At 46.6% G+C, this 17,556-nt stretch overlaps 1 protein-coding gene across 4 annotated transcripts in view; it reads left to right on the top strand.

Annotated features, from left to right (window-relative positions):
- The window catches only part of TET3 (tet methylcytosine dioxygenase 3), a 120,995-nt gene extending 108,476 nt beyond the window's left edge, over positions 1-12,519 (top strand). For all 4 annotated transcript variants that reach the window (XM_016948809.4, XM_063789711.1, XM_016948810.4 and 1 more), the window contains 2 exons: positions 3,623-3,959; positions 4,740-12,519. In XM_016948809.4, coding sequence (XP_016804298.3) covers positions 3,623-3,959; positions 4,740-6,523 — 2,121 coding nt within the window. In that variant the 3' untranslated portion in view covers positions 6,524-12,519. The remainder of the gene's footprint in view (positions 1-3,622; positions 3,960-4,739) is intronic.
- Positions 12,520-17,556: the final 5,037 nt, after the last annotated feature.

The raw sequence follows: 17,556 nt of genomic DNA, 5'->3' as shown, positions 1-17,556 counted from the left end.
GACCTGCTTTTCTTAAGCTTTCTATGTCAGTGGACTTCATTTTCCGAGGCTGTGTGTATGGCTCTGCCATCATTTATTTAACCAGTCCCCTATCAATGGACAGTAAGTGCTTTCAGACATTTCCTTTCTGTAAACCACAGGGAGAGGCCATTCTTCTCACGTATTTGTGCAGTGGCGCAGTAACCTGCTTGAGATTGCATTGATGTTTACTTTTACAGGCTTGGGGCACTAATTCTCCTACTTACTTGGCAACACTGGATTTTGTCAGTCTCTTTCATCTTTGCCTGCTGCCTGAGTGGGAAACATATGATCTTATTTTAATTTGTGTTTATTACTAGAGAGGTTGAACATTTTTTCCTATTTCTTCTTACACATTTGAATTTCATCTTTGCGACTATCCTATTTATGTACTTTACTTATTTTTTTAATCAGGCTACCCTTACCTTTTGATATTTGTAAAGTATCTCTTGTAGGAAATACAGCTTCTGCCACATCTTATCTTTTGGATTTTCCCTTTGGTCTGTTGTTCATAGCGTTAGTCTGACAGACTGGTAGGAAGCAGGGCTGGGGCTGGCCAGTCCAACCCAGAAAGTACACAGGAGGCTGGTCAGAGCAGAGGAAGTCGTAGACCCACACATAGTCTGGGAAGAAACAAGCTGGGTAGGGCATGACACCAAACTCAGAGTGCCTCTAAGTGAAAGGGTTAATAAAGTTAGTGCCATAAAAATATAAGTTTTCTGTTCAGCATAATAAAACACCATAATAACAATTGAAAGGCCAATACAAACTGGATACCTTGAGTTATCCTTGAGTTAAGAAAAGCAGGTCAGGCCGGGCGCAGTGGCTCACGCCTGTAATCCCAGCACTTTGGGAGGCCGAGATGGGTGGATCACCTGAGGTCAGGAGTTTGTGACCAGCCTGGTCAACATAGTGAAACCCCGTTTCTTCTAAAAATACAAAAAATTAGCTAAGCATGGTGGCAGGCGCCTGTAATCCCAGCTACTGGGGAGGCTGAGGCAGGAGAATCGCTTGAACCCGGGAGGCAGAGGTTGCAATGAGCCGAGATGGCGCCACTGCACTCCAGCCTGTGCAATAAGAGCAAAACTCTGTCTCAAAAAAAGAAAGAAAGAAAGAAAGAAAAGCAGGTCAGGCTGGGCACGGTGGCTCACACCTGTAATGCCAGCACTTTGGGAGGCTGAGGTGGGAGGCTCACTTGACCCCAGGAGTTTGAGACCAGCCTGAGGAATACAGCAAAACCCCGTCTCTACAAAAAATACCAAAAATTTGCTGGGCGTGGTTGTGCATGCTTGTAGTCCCAGCTACTCAGGAGGCTGAGATGGGAGGATCACTTGAGCCCAGGAAGTTGAGACTGCAGTGAGCCGTGTCACACCACTGCACTGCAGCCTGGGCAATAGAGTAAGACCTTATCTCAAAAAGAAAAAGAAGAAAAAAAAAGAAAAAGAAAAGCAGGTCACAGAATAGCATGTATATATAATGTAATCCGATTTGTAGTTTTATATAGCCATACATGCACACACACACACACACACACACACACACACACACGCATACATTCAGATGTCTGGGTAGTCATCTAAACACTAACAATGACTAATAATTCACAGAGCTCCAACTGCTACAATATTTGTAACGTGATAAAGAAATTATAACCTTAGTATGCAAAGATGACTTCATGATTTAAAAAATGACAAGTCATATATAGTAGTGGGCAAAAGTCATAAAACTCGCAAAAGAAGGAAGACAGTGAGAGAATTGTGTTAAAATGGGCCAAGGATTTATTTTAATCGGATATGGTAAGACATGCAGACCTGGATCATTGTCAGGAAAGAACTTTATACTCAGATCCTAGAAACAGGAGGGCAGGTCATGCTCTGGGGCTACTCAGGGGAGCACCGGGCCAGTCAGGAGGCAGAAGAGGAAGAGTGGGGAGCATGGCCCAGAGTCTTTAGTGGGGTTTTGCAGGGAAGAATGGGTGATGCACGGTAGCTACACTGGGGAAGTTTAGGATTGAACAGTTTGAATATTTTAGCAGGCTCTGAGCTATGGGGTGGTTCCTCGTGCACGGCCCTCTATTAAGCCCAGGGAAATATTGGTTTGGTGTGTGAGTTTGATAAAGGAGATGGCGGGGGGGTGTGAGCTCTGGATTTGCTGGTTCATATATCAGAGGCACACTCGCAGGGAGCCATTTGCTATCTCTGAGAATTAAGTAGCCCTGGGAGGGGCAGCCTCTCTGGGATCAAGACCCCAAATGCCAGAGCATCAAAAATATAGAAAATAAGAAAATATAGTCAACACAAGAGTAGAGAGTAAACTTGAATAAAAAAGCAAATCTTGTGAGAAATGTACACCAACAACGAGATCGATTTTAACAGTGAGCAAAAAGTTTTTAAAGAAATTAATGGAAAAAATATAGGAAAGTTGAAACACATTCTGCTGATATGAGTGAAAAACCGAATCATTTTTGAGGGTAGTCTGGCAGTATGTGGCAGTTCTACTTAACATTCATTCTAAGGAATTAAGAATCTTACAAAATTTAGCTAAAAGGGTATTTCAAAAAGTATTGTTTATGGTATAAAAAAATTGGAAACAAGTTGAAATATTTGATAATGAGATTAACACATTGATAAAGTAGAATAATATTACACAGCTCTAATCATATTGGGGGAGAATATTTAATGCACAGGAAAATATTTATACTATGTTAAGAAAAAAAATGAAGCTATTATGTGACCATATGCATAATACCCCCTTTAATTAGCAAAAAGTAATTGTGTACTTGTGTATGTACACAATTAGGTGACCGTGATATTTAAAGTGATTACTTCTGGGTGGTGGGATGGGAGATTTTGTTTCCTTTTTGCTTGCCTAAATTTTCTATAATCAGCACATAGAGTTTATAATAAAAAGGAAACTTTTTTTTTTTTTTTTTTTTTTTTTGAGACGGAGTTTCACTCTTGTTGCCCAGGCTGGAGTGTAGTGGCATGATCTTGGCTCACTGCAACCTCCATCTCTGGGTTCAAGCAATTCTCCTGTCTCAGCCTCCCAAGTAGCTGGGATTACAGGCGCATGCTACCACGCCAGGCTAATTTTTATATTTTTGGTAGAGACAGGGTTTCATCATATTGGTCAGGCTAGTCTCGACCTCCTGACCTCAGGTGATCCGCCCGCCTTGGCCTCCCAAAAGGAAATGTATTTTAAGAGCAAAAGGGGGCTGAGTGTTTAGAACAAGGAAGATAATTGTAGACGGTCTGAGCTTCACTGGGCAATGTGGTGCCATGGCGTCAGTGCTATGCCAGAGGGCAGAGCAAGCCTCCAGGTCCTGGCCAGGCCCCTTGCCAGGTATCTCATCTCCTCTCAGCCTTCTTAGGATCATAGGAGATAACGTGCCTTGAAAGTTGATGAGTGGACTGTAAATGCTGGTGATACTGTTGCCCCGTGAACCAAGATCAATGTGCTTTCCACAAACTCTTGGAAGTAGTAGTGGCTGGTATTGGGATTGTGTGGGGAAAGATGAGGTCATGTGTTTTGGGTGCTCAGACCCCTCTCTCCCAGCACTCGGTCCCCCAACCCCATGTCCTCTCTCCCCCACTGCTTGGGGCAGGTCTGCACCCTGACCAAGGAAGACAATCGCTGCGTGGGCAAGATTCCCGAGGATGAGCAGCTGCATGTTCTCCCCCTGTACAAGATGGCCAACACGGATGAGTTTGGTAGCGAGGAGAACCAGAATGCAAAGGTGGGCAGCGGAGCCATCCAGGTGCTCACCGCCTTCCCCCGCGAGGTCCGACGCCTGCCCGAGCCTGCCAAGTCCTGCCGCCAGCGGCAGCTGGAAGCTAGAAAGGCAGCAGCCGAGAAGAAGAAGATTCAGAAGGAGAAGCTGAGCACTCCGGAGAAGATCAAGCAGGAGGCCCTGGAGCTGGCGGGCATTACGTCGGACCCAGGTGTGTGGGGGGAGGGTGCCCGCTTGGAGTCACAATGGCACTGTCCTCATGGGGGCCCCTGCTCTTCCACGCACCCTCCTGCATCACACTGGAACTGGGGCCTCTGCTTAATTGTCAGTCAGAAGGGTATCTGCAGCAGCCACAGCCAGCCTGATAGGAGGCTATGGGGACGCAAGTACAGCAGGACTTGTTATCTGCGTGGAAGTGAGCTTGGTAGAGGGGAAGCACTGGGTTTCTCCTCTAGTTTGCATCCCTCAGAGAATCAGAGGCTCCCCTCTGAGCTCTAGTTTGCTCCCCTCTGAGATACTGAGGTGAGTAGCAGCACTTCAGGACATGTGGGTGTGTGCCAGGGCAGCAGGGCTTATGGGCGGAGACGGTTGCTGGCAGGCATCTGAGTTCTCATTCTCCTGGCCCTGGTCCCTGCAGTGATCCCAACTGGGCTGGGCACAGAGTGGGTGGTGGTGGTTCAGTACAACTTCTGGAGTTCTCTAGGGTGAGGAGAGGAGTCGGTGGGGGTACTGTGGACCCTGCATGAGCTGCTTCTCAGCAGGGATCGCCTCCTCCCACCTCCAGTGGGGCTGGGGCTGGGGCCTGTGCTGAGCAGGGCCCAGGGAGTACGACCCGTTCTGGGCTGGACATGCCTCAGCACCTCACCTGCCTGTCCCAAAAGAGGAAACATCCCTGGGAAAGAGGGAGGGTCCATCCCCAGTCCCCGACCCAGGGCCTCTCCAGGCTGTGGTGGTGTCTGCCCCTCTGCCATCTTGCCTTCTGTTTCCCCAGGCCTGTCTCTGAAGGGTGGATTGTCCCAGCAAGGCCTGAAGCCCTCCCTCAAGGTGGAGCCGCAGAACCACTTCAGCTCCTTCAAGTACAGCGGCAACACGGTGGTGGAGAGCTACTCGGTGCTGGGCAACTGCCGGCCCTCTGACCCTTACAGCATGAACAGCGTGTACTCCTACCACTCCTACTATGCACAGCCCAGCCTGACCTCCGTCAATGGCTTCCACTCCAAGTACGCTCTCCCGTCTTTTAGCTACTATGGCTTTCCATCCAGCAACCCCGTCTTCCCCTCTCAGTTCCTGGGTCCTGGTGCCTGGGGGCACAGTGGCAGCAGTGGCAGTTTTGAGAAGAAGCCAGACCTCCACGCTCTGCACAACAGCCTGAGCCCGGCCTACGGTGGTGCTGAGTTTGCCGAGCTGCCCAGCCAGGCTGTTCCCACAGACGCCCACCACCCCACTCCTCACCACCAGCAGCCTGCGTACCCAGGCCCCAAGGAGTATCTGCTTCCCAAGGCCCCCCCAATCCACTCAGTGTCCAGGGACCCCTCCCCCTTTGCCCAGAGCTCCAACTGCTACAACAGATCCATCAAGCAAGAGCCAGTAGACCCGCTGACCCAGGCTGAGCCTGTGCCCAGAGACGCTGGCAAGATGGGCAAGACACCTCTGTCCGAGGTATCTCAGAATGGAGGACCCAGTCACCTTTGGGGACAGTACTCAGGAGGCCCAAGCATGTCCCCCAAGAGGACTAACGGTGTGGGTGGCAGCTGGGGTGTGTTCTCGTCTGGGGAGAGTCCTACCATCATCCCTGACAAGCTCAGTTCCTTTGGGGCCAGCTGCCTGGCCCCTTCCCACTTCACAGATGGCCAGTGGGGGCTGTTCCCCGGTGAGGGGCAGCAGGTGGCTTCCCACTCTGGAGGACGGCTGCGAGGCAAACCGTGGAGCCCCTGCAAGTTTGGGAACAGCACCTCTGCCTTGGCTGGGCCCAGCCTGACTGAGAAGCCGTGGGCGCTGGGGGCAGGGGATTTCAACTCGGCCCTGAAAGGTAGTCCTGGGTTCCAAGACAAGCTGTGGAACCCCATGAAAGGAGAGGAGGGCAGGATTCCAGCCGCAGGGGCCAGCCAGCTGGACAGGGCCTGGCAGTCCTTTGGTCTGCCCCTGGGATCCAGCGAGAAGCTGTTTGGGGCTCTGAAGTCAGAGGAGAAGCTGTGGGACCCCTTCAGCCTGGAGGAGGGGCCGGCTGAGGAGCCCCCCAGCAAGGGAGCGGTGAAGGAGGAGAAGGGCGGTGGTGGTGCGGAGGAGGAAGAGGAGGAGCTGTGGTCGGACAGTGAACACAACTTCCTGGACGAGAACATCGGCGGCGTGGCCGTGGCCCCAGCCCACGGCTCCATCCTCATCGAGTGTGCCCGGCGGGAGCTGCACGCCACCACGCCGCTTAAGAAGCCTAACCGCTGCCACCCCACCCGCATCTCGCTGGTCTTCTACCAGCACAAGAACCTCAACCAGCCCAACCACGGGCTGGCCCTCTGGGAAGCCAAGATGAAGCAGCTGGCGGAGAGGGCACGGGCACGGCAGGAGGAGGCTGCCCGGCTGGGCCTGGGCCAGCAGGAGGCCAAGCTCTACGGGAAGAAGCGCAAGTGGGGGGGCACTGTGGTTGCTGAGCCCCAGCAGAAAGAGAAGAAGGGGGTCGTCCCCACCCGGCAGGCACTGGCTGTGCCCACAGACTCGGCGGTCACCGTGTCCTCCTATGCCTACACGAAGGTCACTGGCCCCTACAGCCGCTGGATCTAGGTGCCAGGGAGCCAGCGTACCTCAGCGTCGGGCCTGGCCCGAGCTGTCTCTGTGGTGCTTTTGCCCTCATACCTGGGGGCGGGTTGGGGGTGCAGAAGTCTTTTTATCTCTATATACATATATAGATGCGCATATCATATATATGTATTTATGGTCCAAACCTCAGAACTGACCCGCCCCTCCCTTACCCCCACTTCCCCAGCACTTTGAAGAAGAAACTACGGCTGTCGGGTGATTTTTCCGTGATCTTAATATTTATATCTCCAAGTTGTCCCCCCCCCTTGTCTGGGGGGTTTTTATTTTTATTTTCTCTTTGTTTTTAAAACTCTATCCTTGTATATCACAATAATGGAAAGAAAGTTTATAGTATCCTTTCACAAAGGAGTAGTTTTAAATTCCATTTAAAATGTGTATTTATTGGATTTTTTTAAAGCGACAATAGTAATGGTAAAGGATGGGCAGGAAAGGCCAGTAGTGCTCCCCCGCCCAGTCTCGCTGGGTCTGGCGAGCCAAGCCCCTCGGGCGCTGGCGAGGTCCTCAGCCATCTGCCCCTCGAGAGCCAAGCGCGGACGGTAGCCACCCAGTTCATCCCTCCCGACATACACCCCTTCCCTTTGGGGAAGGGAGCCTCAGGACAGCTTCTGTCCTCTCTGATAGGATGGGAGAGTCTGCAGAAAACCATCTGGGGTCCCTTTTCCAGTCCCCAGCTTGGAGTCGAAGGGCAGATGCACCCCAGGCCAGCCCCACGAGATGCTGGCATAGCTTTCCCCAGAAACCAGGTTGGAAGTAGATGGCTTCAAGCTTGCTAGTCTCCACACTGAATCCTCTGTCCGTTATTTATGGAGTCACACGATGTCATGGTTCACTAGGCAGCACCTCACGCTGGAGCTGGAGTGCGAGGTTCTTAGGGGCCGTGCCCACCATGTTGCCAAGCCAATGCATGCTGAGCTGAAGGAATTTGTCTTAGTGGCAGTTTTTTAAAAAATGCCCCCAAAGTCTATGCTGATACTGAAAAAGGGCTACTGTATCTTTAAAAACAGGAAGTTGAACCCAAGCTGTGAAAAGCCAGTGGTGCTCTGTGCATGGTGCTGTGCGGAGCCTGGTGCTGTAGTGTTGTGCTGGGACTTTCTTGACTCTTGGGCAGGTCACATCCTACAGGAGCTCAGCAGACCAGTGTAACAACAGTTAATGCATCTATCCTGATCCCTGAATTTCCACATTGGACAATGGTGCATGCCTCACACCTGAGCCTGCTTCCTCCATGCTATCATTGGGTTCGGGGGCCTACACTTAACAATTTTAAAGTGCAAGAGTCAAACATTTTCAACAGGTTGCTATAATTTTCCTCCCTAATTGGTGCCATTTCTCCATTTGATCATTTTCTTTTTTTCCTTTCTCCCCTCTTCATCCACTTTAATATAGCTGTTATGAAATTCTGGTGCATTCATTCGGTTCTTTGAAATGAGAATGTGGTGCTTAATTTTTGTGATGTTGTTGAGAGAGGTTGGGCCTGATGGGAGCAACACTCATCATCACCAAGTCAAACTTTGTTGGAGTGTTGGTTTTTCTTGTGATATTAGCAGAAATGATCTCATGCTAGCCATGTGGATGTGTGTGTGGTGAATGGGGGGCTTCATCAGGACACACAGAGGGGAATGTGGCCACACGGTGGATGACCACCAAGCCCTGAGATGAACAGGTATTTACTGAGCAGTTGTATTCAGATATGGGTCTTCATGAATCATGTTTAACAATCAGATGACCGCTATAGGCAAGTTCCTGAGCTTCCGGGTGCCTTGAGTAAGAGCTGAGAACCGGCCTTCTGGGTGTTTACTGTATCTGTTTGGAAGCACTGGCGGAGGGTCGTTGTAAGATGTCCTGAGCATTTATGTGGTCTGGTTTTAACTGTAAATAGTGAAAGATTTTTTTAAGCACTTTTGCCTAGATTTAAACAGCAACTTGAAAAAAAAAGTATGTTTTAACATGTAATTGTGGGAGAAGTTGTAAATAGTAGCTGAATATTTAATGTGCTTTGTCTATCCTCCACTTTTACCATATTCTGTAAAGTTGCATTTATTTTACAGGACAAAAAAATGAAATATTATTGCTTTTGAAATAAATACCCAAGAGCTTATCAGGACTTAGAATTATTCAGAACTCAGATTTATAGGAAAACCTCTGACCTTCAGTTTGACAAGCTAAAGGAAGCAGAGTCTTTAATGAGCATGCTAATTTTCTAGTTTTGAGGAAAAATTGGGTCCTTTAAATGCTATTTTGCTTATCGCATCAGTACTTTTATGCAGGTCTCATTTGACTCCGTGCTTAGGTAGATGCGGGGGTGCCTTGAAAACTTCATTTTAAATGATCTTAAGCAAGAAATACAATATTTTACGAAACATTTGGAGAATGTGACCGTCTGTATGACCCGTGGAAGCCCCAGGTTGGCTGTTGGTTTGGAAGGTCCCGAGTGTAACCCAGGTGATTCTGATACTTGGCATGTGTGAATCTTCCTGATGTATGTTAAATAAACTCTTCCCCTCATCACCCTTTGGTAGGAAAGCCATTAGATGAAAGGAGAAACCAATACAAGCTAAAAGCATGCGACGTCTGTCCCCCAGCCCAAACAGCCTTGGTTCATCAGTTTCTGCAGTAGGAAATAGGCTGCTGAGAGGTGAGTCAAGAGGCAGTCTCCATTGGATGTCCCCACTCCCCTCAGAATGGCGTTTCCAGAGTTAGGCGGTGTGGTTGCCGTGCTCAAGCCCATGCTGATTTGTACACTACATGTCTAACCTACCTCAAATCTCAGTCATTAAAATTAGCATGCTTTAGACATATATTTAAAAAGTAACTATGCACAGCTCTTTATCCCCCCCTTGCTGCTGAAGGTTTCTTAAAGAGAAAAATCAAATTTTTATTTTTTACTGGCACTATCATTTTTTAAGTCCTAAAGATGATTAACAGACATTTTTATCATGAGAAGAAAAATAAAGCCATTGCAACTAAAGAACCTAACAGCATGACCAAGTTCGAAGAGTCATATTATAGCAACGGAAATCGATGGCGTCTTAGTCATCTCCCCAGTGTGCCCTGTCCACGGACACCATCCACGTGCAGTGCAAACATTTGGTTCCTTTTCTGCTCTGTTTTGTTTTCCCTGCCTGTTGCGTGCAAGGGAAGTGCTTGTAAAGTTCTGTGCTACGAGATTTTAAAAATAAAAATCGCTTCGCAGCAGGTTCTCACAAAATAACTGGTGCTAGCTCAAGAAATCATCATCTGACCATCAGAAATCTTGACTAAAGGTGTTGCATGGATTTGGGGGTTTTTTGGTTTTGGGTTTTGGGTCTGGTTTTTAGCAGGGCCAATGTTTCCCACACCCCGGCTTCATGGGTACTGCTTTGCCTTCTCACCAAGGTGACGATGGTGTGCGTGGAAAGAGATGATACCCCACCGCCCCCTCTTGGTCCTTCCACCAGCCTCTTTTGGAAACAGTAGTTTGCAGAGCAAGGGATTTTTAAAGCGCTAAAGCAAGGAAAGAAGTAGCAGAGCTTAACTGCTTTGTACCACACAGCAGTAGATGTGCAAGGACGGTTGACAATGAGTCGATGATAACCTAATTTCATTGAGAGAAACCCAGCCAGACTTGCTTCTAGAGGTTTAATCACCATGAGATCCCAAACCAAGGCAAAGCTGGTGGAAAACTATATGATATCCCTGACGTGCCTCAACCAGTATCTCTTTCCTTTTGTTACTGAAGTGTGTTTTATGGACTAGGAAGCATTTTTATGAATTGAAATAGTCTAAATAAAATGGTGCTATGGTGTTTTAATGTGACTGTCCCTGATCCTGTCTTGCTGAGGTGCTATCAACGTTCTGAAACCACAACCAACCAAAAACAAGGTGGGCTCCAGTCTCTTGGCTTTTTTTTTTCCCTCCCCTCTTTTGGTGCTGTCTTAGACCCGTTTACCGTGCTATAATCTGCTCTGAGCAGTGTTGTGTTGTGTTGTATTGTTCTTCCCTTGGTGGCCAAACAAAGCAAGTTGAGAAGGCAGCTATCTCCCTTTCTGTGATTGGGAGTGGGCCTGCCTGGCTTGGCAGGTGCTTTGGTTCCACACCTGTCTTCTCAGGCTTGATGTGAAAGAAAGGGCGAAGGGTTTTTTGAGTTTTTGTTTTTGAGGAAGGGGAGTTGGGTACTTCTGCCTCTCCTAGCATGATAGGCATTCTCATAGCCAGGGACAGATTTTCTCCTGCAGCCCAGGGTGCTAAGCAGACATCTCTGGGAGTCCCAAGGGCACACCAAGGGAGACCAGATGGATCTCCTTCCTCCCCTGGCACTGGCTGGGACCATGGTGGGCAGGGGCTTCATTCTCTGACCCAGCGTTGCTTCTGCCTCTCATTGGTAACCCCTTATGTTCGGACTAAAGGAAGGAGCTTTCTTTGCTCACTCGATGCCACTGAGGCTGCTTTTTAGTTGGTGCTAACCTAAATTTCTTCTTGGGTCCACAGAAGTTGATGTTTTAAAAACTCACCAGGAAGCTCCATTTTGTGTCATCCACTGTCACAATAATTTTTTTAAATACCTCAAAAACAGGACATCATGACAACTTCAGTAAAGTAGATTCCATGAGGGTCTGATACCTGCAGGTTGTCCGTCTGATGACATACTTGACCTTGAAAAATCTGGGGTCATTTTGTTTTTCATTCTTCAGCAGTTAAGATAGCGGAACGCCGAAAGGAAGGAGCGTAGTTGGCTGTATTTCATGTTTAAGTTTTGCTTTTGAATAAAATGTGAATTTCCTATGCCCATCTCATTGAGCTTTCTCAGTCATTGTTGCTGTCATTTGAAATGACTCCCTCAAAACCTAGTTTTATTAGCCAGCTGCCTCTGCTGTAGTACATGGCCAACTTCAACATACCCTGGACCAAAACATTTTTGAGGTGCATACCCCCAGCATAAGTTATACAGTCCCACATCCAGGTGCACAGAGTGCGAGTGCACTCCGCGAGTGCGGGGGGAGGGGCGGCCCCCTCTGGTGCTCCCAGCCCTTCCTCCTGCAGAGCTGCAGGCAAGAGCAGAGCAATAGGCTTCTCCCCTGAGCAGAGACCGCAGCACAGAAATGCAAGGTCTAAAGTTGCTTTTTGCCTAAGAATCAGCGAGCGATTTGGCCTACTTCCTCATTGGCTTCTATTCTGATATCAGGGATGCTTTTTGTAGTGGTATTGTTTGCTCCCTCTTCGCGTTTTGACTACCCGTCATTCAGGGGTAACTCATCACTCTTCACACGGGGATTTAAATTAAGAAACTAATTGGCTCATTTGAACATTCCAAATTTTCTTGGTTTCAATACCCTTTTTTTTCTTTTGAGGGGAAAAGAGGGGAGAAAAACAGGAGTGATGTCATTTTTTTCATGTATTCCAATTAAAGAAACAAGGGCAGGTCGTATAATGGCATATTAATACATTAGACTTAATCTAGAACCCCTGTAGCTTTTTGATGTGTTTTATTTCTTATCTCTTTGAATTCCTGTTTGGTTACTTGGCTTCCAATGGAGGTGAACTTAACAACCATACTTGAATATTCCGTCTTGACTTTGTAAACTGTGGCTACTTGAAATGAAGTTTATCTGGGGTTGATGGATGAATGGTAGATTTTTGCAATGTCTCAAGGCAATAGGATGTGTATTAAACTGTAGATATTCTTAGTACAGTAAATTTATGCTGATAATTTTATTTTGTATAATTTTTACCTTTTTGTTAATATTTTTTCCTTCCACTTTATTGGTTTGCCTCCTGAGCTACCCCTCCTTACCCTCCCTTCTCCCTCAGTGTTTCAGTAAATTTAATTTAGGGTGCCTAGAAATTGCAAGTATGTATCCTTTTTGATTTCTATTTTATTATAATTTACACAAACAACTGGGTTTGTGAACTGTATTACTCCTGGTATCTTTAAAATATTGTGGGTGTTTTAATAAATTTTATATTTATTTTTTGCACTCAAATTCAGTGTGGGTTCTCTTTTTCCCCTCCTTGAACCAGGACTGGAATGTGATGTGTCAGGTACCCTGTAACCTCACCCACCCACCGTATGTTGTAGATGTACAAATGAAGCCCTCACTAATAGCAGCAGCGGAACCTGGCCTTGTCCATTCTGCCACCTGGATAAAGGAATGTTCAGAGGCTATCAGCTGTTAAAACGGGATCTAAAGGGAGAAAATAGAGATGGCCTTTTTCTCATCTATGTTTCTCTTTTTGTTTTCTTTCCCTTTTATTTTTTTTGTCCTTTTTTTTTTCTTTCCACTGGGAGATACCTCCCTCCTACTAAAATTAACTTCTGATGTTTGTTAGGTTTGCTAAAGGATCACCGAATGCTGCTTGGTTCAGATGGCTTGAACAGCAAGTCTAGTAGGGATTGGGTAATATACGGAACCCGAGATTCTGCTGACCAGCGGCAGAGGTTTCCCACAAGATCCCATGCCTGGAGCTACCTTCTTTAATTCAAATTGCCAATTCTGGAGGTGGCTGTTCTTGAAAAGGGAATATGAATTGAGGAAGGAGAAGAGAGAATAGTGAATCTGCTCGCTCTTCCTCCTTCCTCCTGCATGAAACATCTGACTGAAATTGATCCAGTGTCTTTGAGGGACAACCAGCCCAGCTGTTGATAAGGACTTCAGCAATATCCCAACATCCCAAGTCACTCTAGATGGGAAAGTTCATCTCTGAGGGCATCTGAGTGAAAATACCATGATCATAATGAGTGCCAGGTGATCGGCTTGGAGGTCTTTATCTCCATTTTACTTTGCTTGCAAAGGAACCCACTGGAAATGCCTTGGCACACCTGGCTATCCAGGGATCCTCAAACATGTTTATATGTTTTACAAAAGTGGGGTCACACTGTGTTTTGTAACCTGCTTTCCTCCTTGAGTTGGAAGAGACCTAGTTCTGTCCCCTTCCTGAGCGCCTGTCATGATGGTTCCATCTGCAGAGCCTGAAGGGAGGGCCAGGACATTCCTCCTTCACCTGGGGCTGGTTTCACTATTGGTTAGCTATAAATATGCTGCCATCTCTTCTTATACAAGTTCCATGTTAAATATAGAAAATTAGAAGACAGAAGTTCTTAAAAGTTATCTGAAATCCCACCACGAGAGAACCGCATATTGGTTGCAAACATTTTGAGTGTGTAAATACGACCCATATGTATTTTTTCAAATGGAATACAATGTTGTAATCTTTTTGCACTTAAACTATCTTTATCAATCAGTATGCAGAATAGCATCTTTTTAAATAGTTGCCTAGCAATGTTTTTAGTATGGATACAGAAGCATTTAATCATCCCTGTATCACCAAACTCTTTAACATCCCAAGTTGTTGCAATTATAAATTGAACTAATCTAAATGTGCCTCCGTGTAAATCCCACTCAGTCTATTTCTTTCTACGCTGAGAAGCGTTGCAGTAAATTCCCCTCTGCCACATGACTACATTCTTAATTCCATAAACCTTCTTGTAACAGGTCCAGGCCCTGTCCACCACTACTCCCCACCGTGCCCCCGTCTGTTCACACCTAGAGCATCATTATTCATATTGGGATCTCTAGAAATGAGCAATTTGTTCCAGATGGGATCCGGCTCATGCAAGCCAAGCACAAAGACACCAAGGAGCCCCACGATCTGGACACACTATTTTTATGAGTGTACACCAAGGTTTATTAGCTTTTTAAGCAGCTGAGTTTTACTGAGGGCTTGTGGCTTGGAAAGAACATAGATCCCTCACTTCCCAATTGTGTGATTTGATGAGGCGTTTCATCTCCCTGTGTCATTTTGTCAATAAGACAGGCTAATGATACCACATAAGATATAAGGATAAAAAAATTGCTACAGAAGTGAAAGTGCCAGGCATTCGGGACATAGCAAGTAATAAGAGCTATCATTATTACTCTTGACATATGCAAAGCTTTAGATCACTAAGGAATCCAAGACTAGTCTTTGGGACCACATAGTGACCTCTTCAGTGAACTTTTGCCAAACCAGGTCCACTAACTCAAGTCTGCATGCAATTTTTTTTTTTTAATGCTTCACACAGCAGTTGAAATGTAGCCATCTTAAATGAACTGTTTAACCCACTCTCCCTGCCTATTTTGAATCTTAATTTTGTCAAATATTGGTTTACCCAACCCAGCTACACAACTTGGTCAGCAACTTTGTTGTGTGTTCTGATGCTCTTGTAAGCTTCTTAAGCTTGGAGAGCTGTTAGTCATCTTTGTCTCCCATTGTACTCTGAAAATAATGGGCATTCAACATCCCATGTCCATGGGATGGTGCATCCATACATACATCATGTCCATGCAAGGGGACATGAAGCCCTAAAAACATGTTCAACACACATAATCCAGTGTACATTCTTGTCAGAGCCATGAACACAACATAGAAGACGTGAAAGACAAAGCTTTGTTAAATTCTAGATACCCCCCAGCACCTCATCCCCACTCCAGAGGTCTTAGCAGAGGCCTGCTTTCCTCTACTGAGAAGCCCAACCCCAGGCCCAGGGAGCCTGCCCAATTTCCCTCGCCACACTTCAAACCATCTTCCTGTATGTTTGTCCTCTTTACCGTACACACACCCCTGCTGCTCGGTACCCCTGACTCTCACTCTCCATGTGCACCCTGTGCTGCTCCTGTGGAACATGCTTCATCCATTAACCCTTTTCTGTGGCTTCTCCCCATCACGTGCTCTCAGGTTCACCCCAGCCTGACCCTGCTGTGCCTCATAGACCTTTCCCACTCCTTCCTATCACCACCACATATCTGCAGGTGTAGACAACCTCCTAGCTTGAAGGTCCATACCACTCACTCACCTGTACCTTTATTTCTCCAGAAATAGTCAGCTTCTGAGCCAGGGATCCTCATCCTCACTGACCTCTGTGAAGCCCTGGAAACCCTCTGCTCCCGGACTGCATAGCCAGGAACATTCCATTGTCCCAGGACCCTGCCCCCTTTCATGAGCCCCTTTGTGACCTCTTGTCCTTTAAACACAAATGCCCCCAAAAGAATCGACTCAGTCTTCTCCACAGACTATAAGCTTTCCTTCAAAGGACTTGTTCAGCCACCAGGCCTCAACTATGACCCTAATGCCAATGATTTCCAAAGCCATGTCTAGCCTCATGAGTTTGGGCTGCTGGATAGCTCTGGGTGCCTCTTTGGTAAGGTCAAAGTCTTAACCAAAACTGACCTCTCAACTCTCCACCAAATTTCCTATTCTCCCAGTCATATCCTGACACCTGCCAAGTCTAGATTCTACATCCTCAGCATTCTCAATCCTGCTTCTCTTTGCTACTTTTATTAGCAACCCACATTGTACAGTCATACAGGCTATGCACTGCACAACTCTGGGGAACACCATTCATACAGACTACCATGTGTAAGCCTTAATTACAGATATGGACTCCTCCCTGATATGGACAGAGGCATGTTGGACAAGGACCACAGTATAGCCCTCTAAAGCTGGGGACCCAGGGCAGAGGCCTCTCATATCTTGGTCTAAATGTGAGACCCTTCAGAAAGGTTGAATGGCTTGCTCAAGACCATCCAGCTAGGAAATGGCAGAGCCCAGAATCAACCCAGGTGTATTTGGTGCCAAAGTCTGTGCCCTATCCAAATATACCCCTGTTTCTTCTGTACCTTAAGATCCACAAACCCAAGGGACATTGTCCTCACTGGTGGGAATCTACCTACCTAAAGCTTAGGTCATGACCTGAGTCTCTGGGTCTATGGGCACAAGAGGCACAGGTTGCAACAAAGTGGCTCCACAGGAAGACTTTGGCTCTTCAGAGCATCTTCAACAGGTATTGTTATTTGAAAGACTTCAATTCTAGCCCCCATTTGATCTCCCTGCCCAGCTTACCAAAGCCAATCTCCTTACTCAGATAATCTTTCTAAAAACCAAATCAGATGATACTATTTCCCTGTAATACTCCTCGATACTCCCCGTTTGATACAGCTCTCAGGATAAGACACATTTTAACTTTGTCGCAGGGCCCCACAGGACTTGGACCCAGCTTGCATCTTTAGTAACACTGCAGGCCATTTGGTGTCTTTTATCTGATTATCTCCTTGGTGCACCTCCCCATGTGGCCTCTCAAATATGAAGGGTCTTCTGATGGTAATGCCAGTAATACCACCAAGAACCCACTCCTTTTATTTACTTATTTGCTTTTAAAGTATCTGTAAGAAACTAACTCCTTTTGAAATCCATTAAAACATTTACATAAACTATAAAACTGCTCCAAATAAAATTATCAATAAGAACCAAAACATCAGCAAAATTATACTCAAGGAAGTAAATAAACAGGAAACCAAGTTAACCAAGTTATCTAAAGCCAAATAAAAAGTTTTACTACATAAAAATATGCAGATCTAAGGGTATAAAATTTTTTTTAATTATTTTAAAAAACAAATATTAAGAACTCAAAGACTAGTAATGAGTGCTTTGCAAGAAATACAAGAGATTAGACAATGACTACAATCTACTTTCAAAAAGATTAAAAATACCCACAGCAGGCTGGGCACAGTGGCTCACGCCTATAATTCCAGCACTTTGGGAGGCTGAGGTGGATGGATCATGAGGTCAGAAGTTCAAGACCAGCCTGGCCAACACGGTGAAAGCCCGTCTCTACCAAAAATACAAAAATTAGCTGGGCAAGGTGGTGCGTTCCTGTAATCCCAGCTACTCGAGAGGCTGAGGCAGGAGAACTGCTTGATATGGGACCCGAGAGGCAGAAGTTGCAGTGAGTGCAAATCTCACCACTGCACTCCAGCCTGGGCTACAGAGCGAGACTCCGTCTCAAAAAAAAAAAAAAAAAAACCCACAGTTAACATCTTACTGAATGGAGAAAAGCTGAAAGCTTTTCCTCTGAGAACTGGAACAAGACAAGAATGGCCGGGCGCAGTGGCTCACACCTATAATCCCAGCACTTTGGGAGGCCGAGGCAGGCAGATCACGAGGTAGTTCGAGACCAGCCTGGCCAACATGGTGAAACCCTGTCT

Source organism: Pan troglodytes, chromosome 12 (assembly GCF_028858775.2).
Source record: "Pan troglodytes isolate AG18354 chromosome 12, NHGRI_mPanTro3-v2.0_pri, whole genome shotgun sequence".
In the NCBI taxonomy this organism is placed as follows: domain Eukaryota; kingdom Metazoa; phylum Chordata; class Mammalia; order Primates; family Hominidae; genus Pan; species Pan troglodytes.
This window is presented reverse-complemented; position numbering and strand designations above follow the sequence as displayed.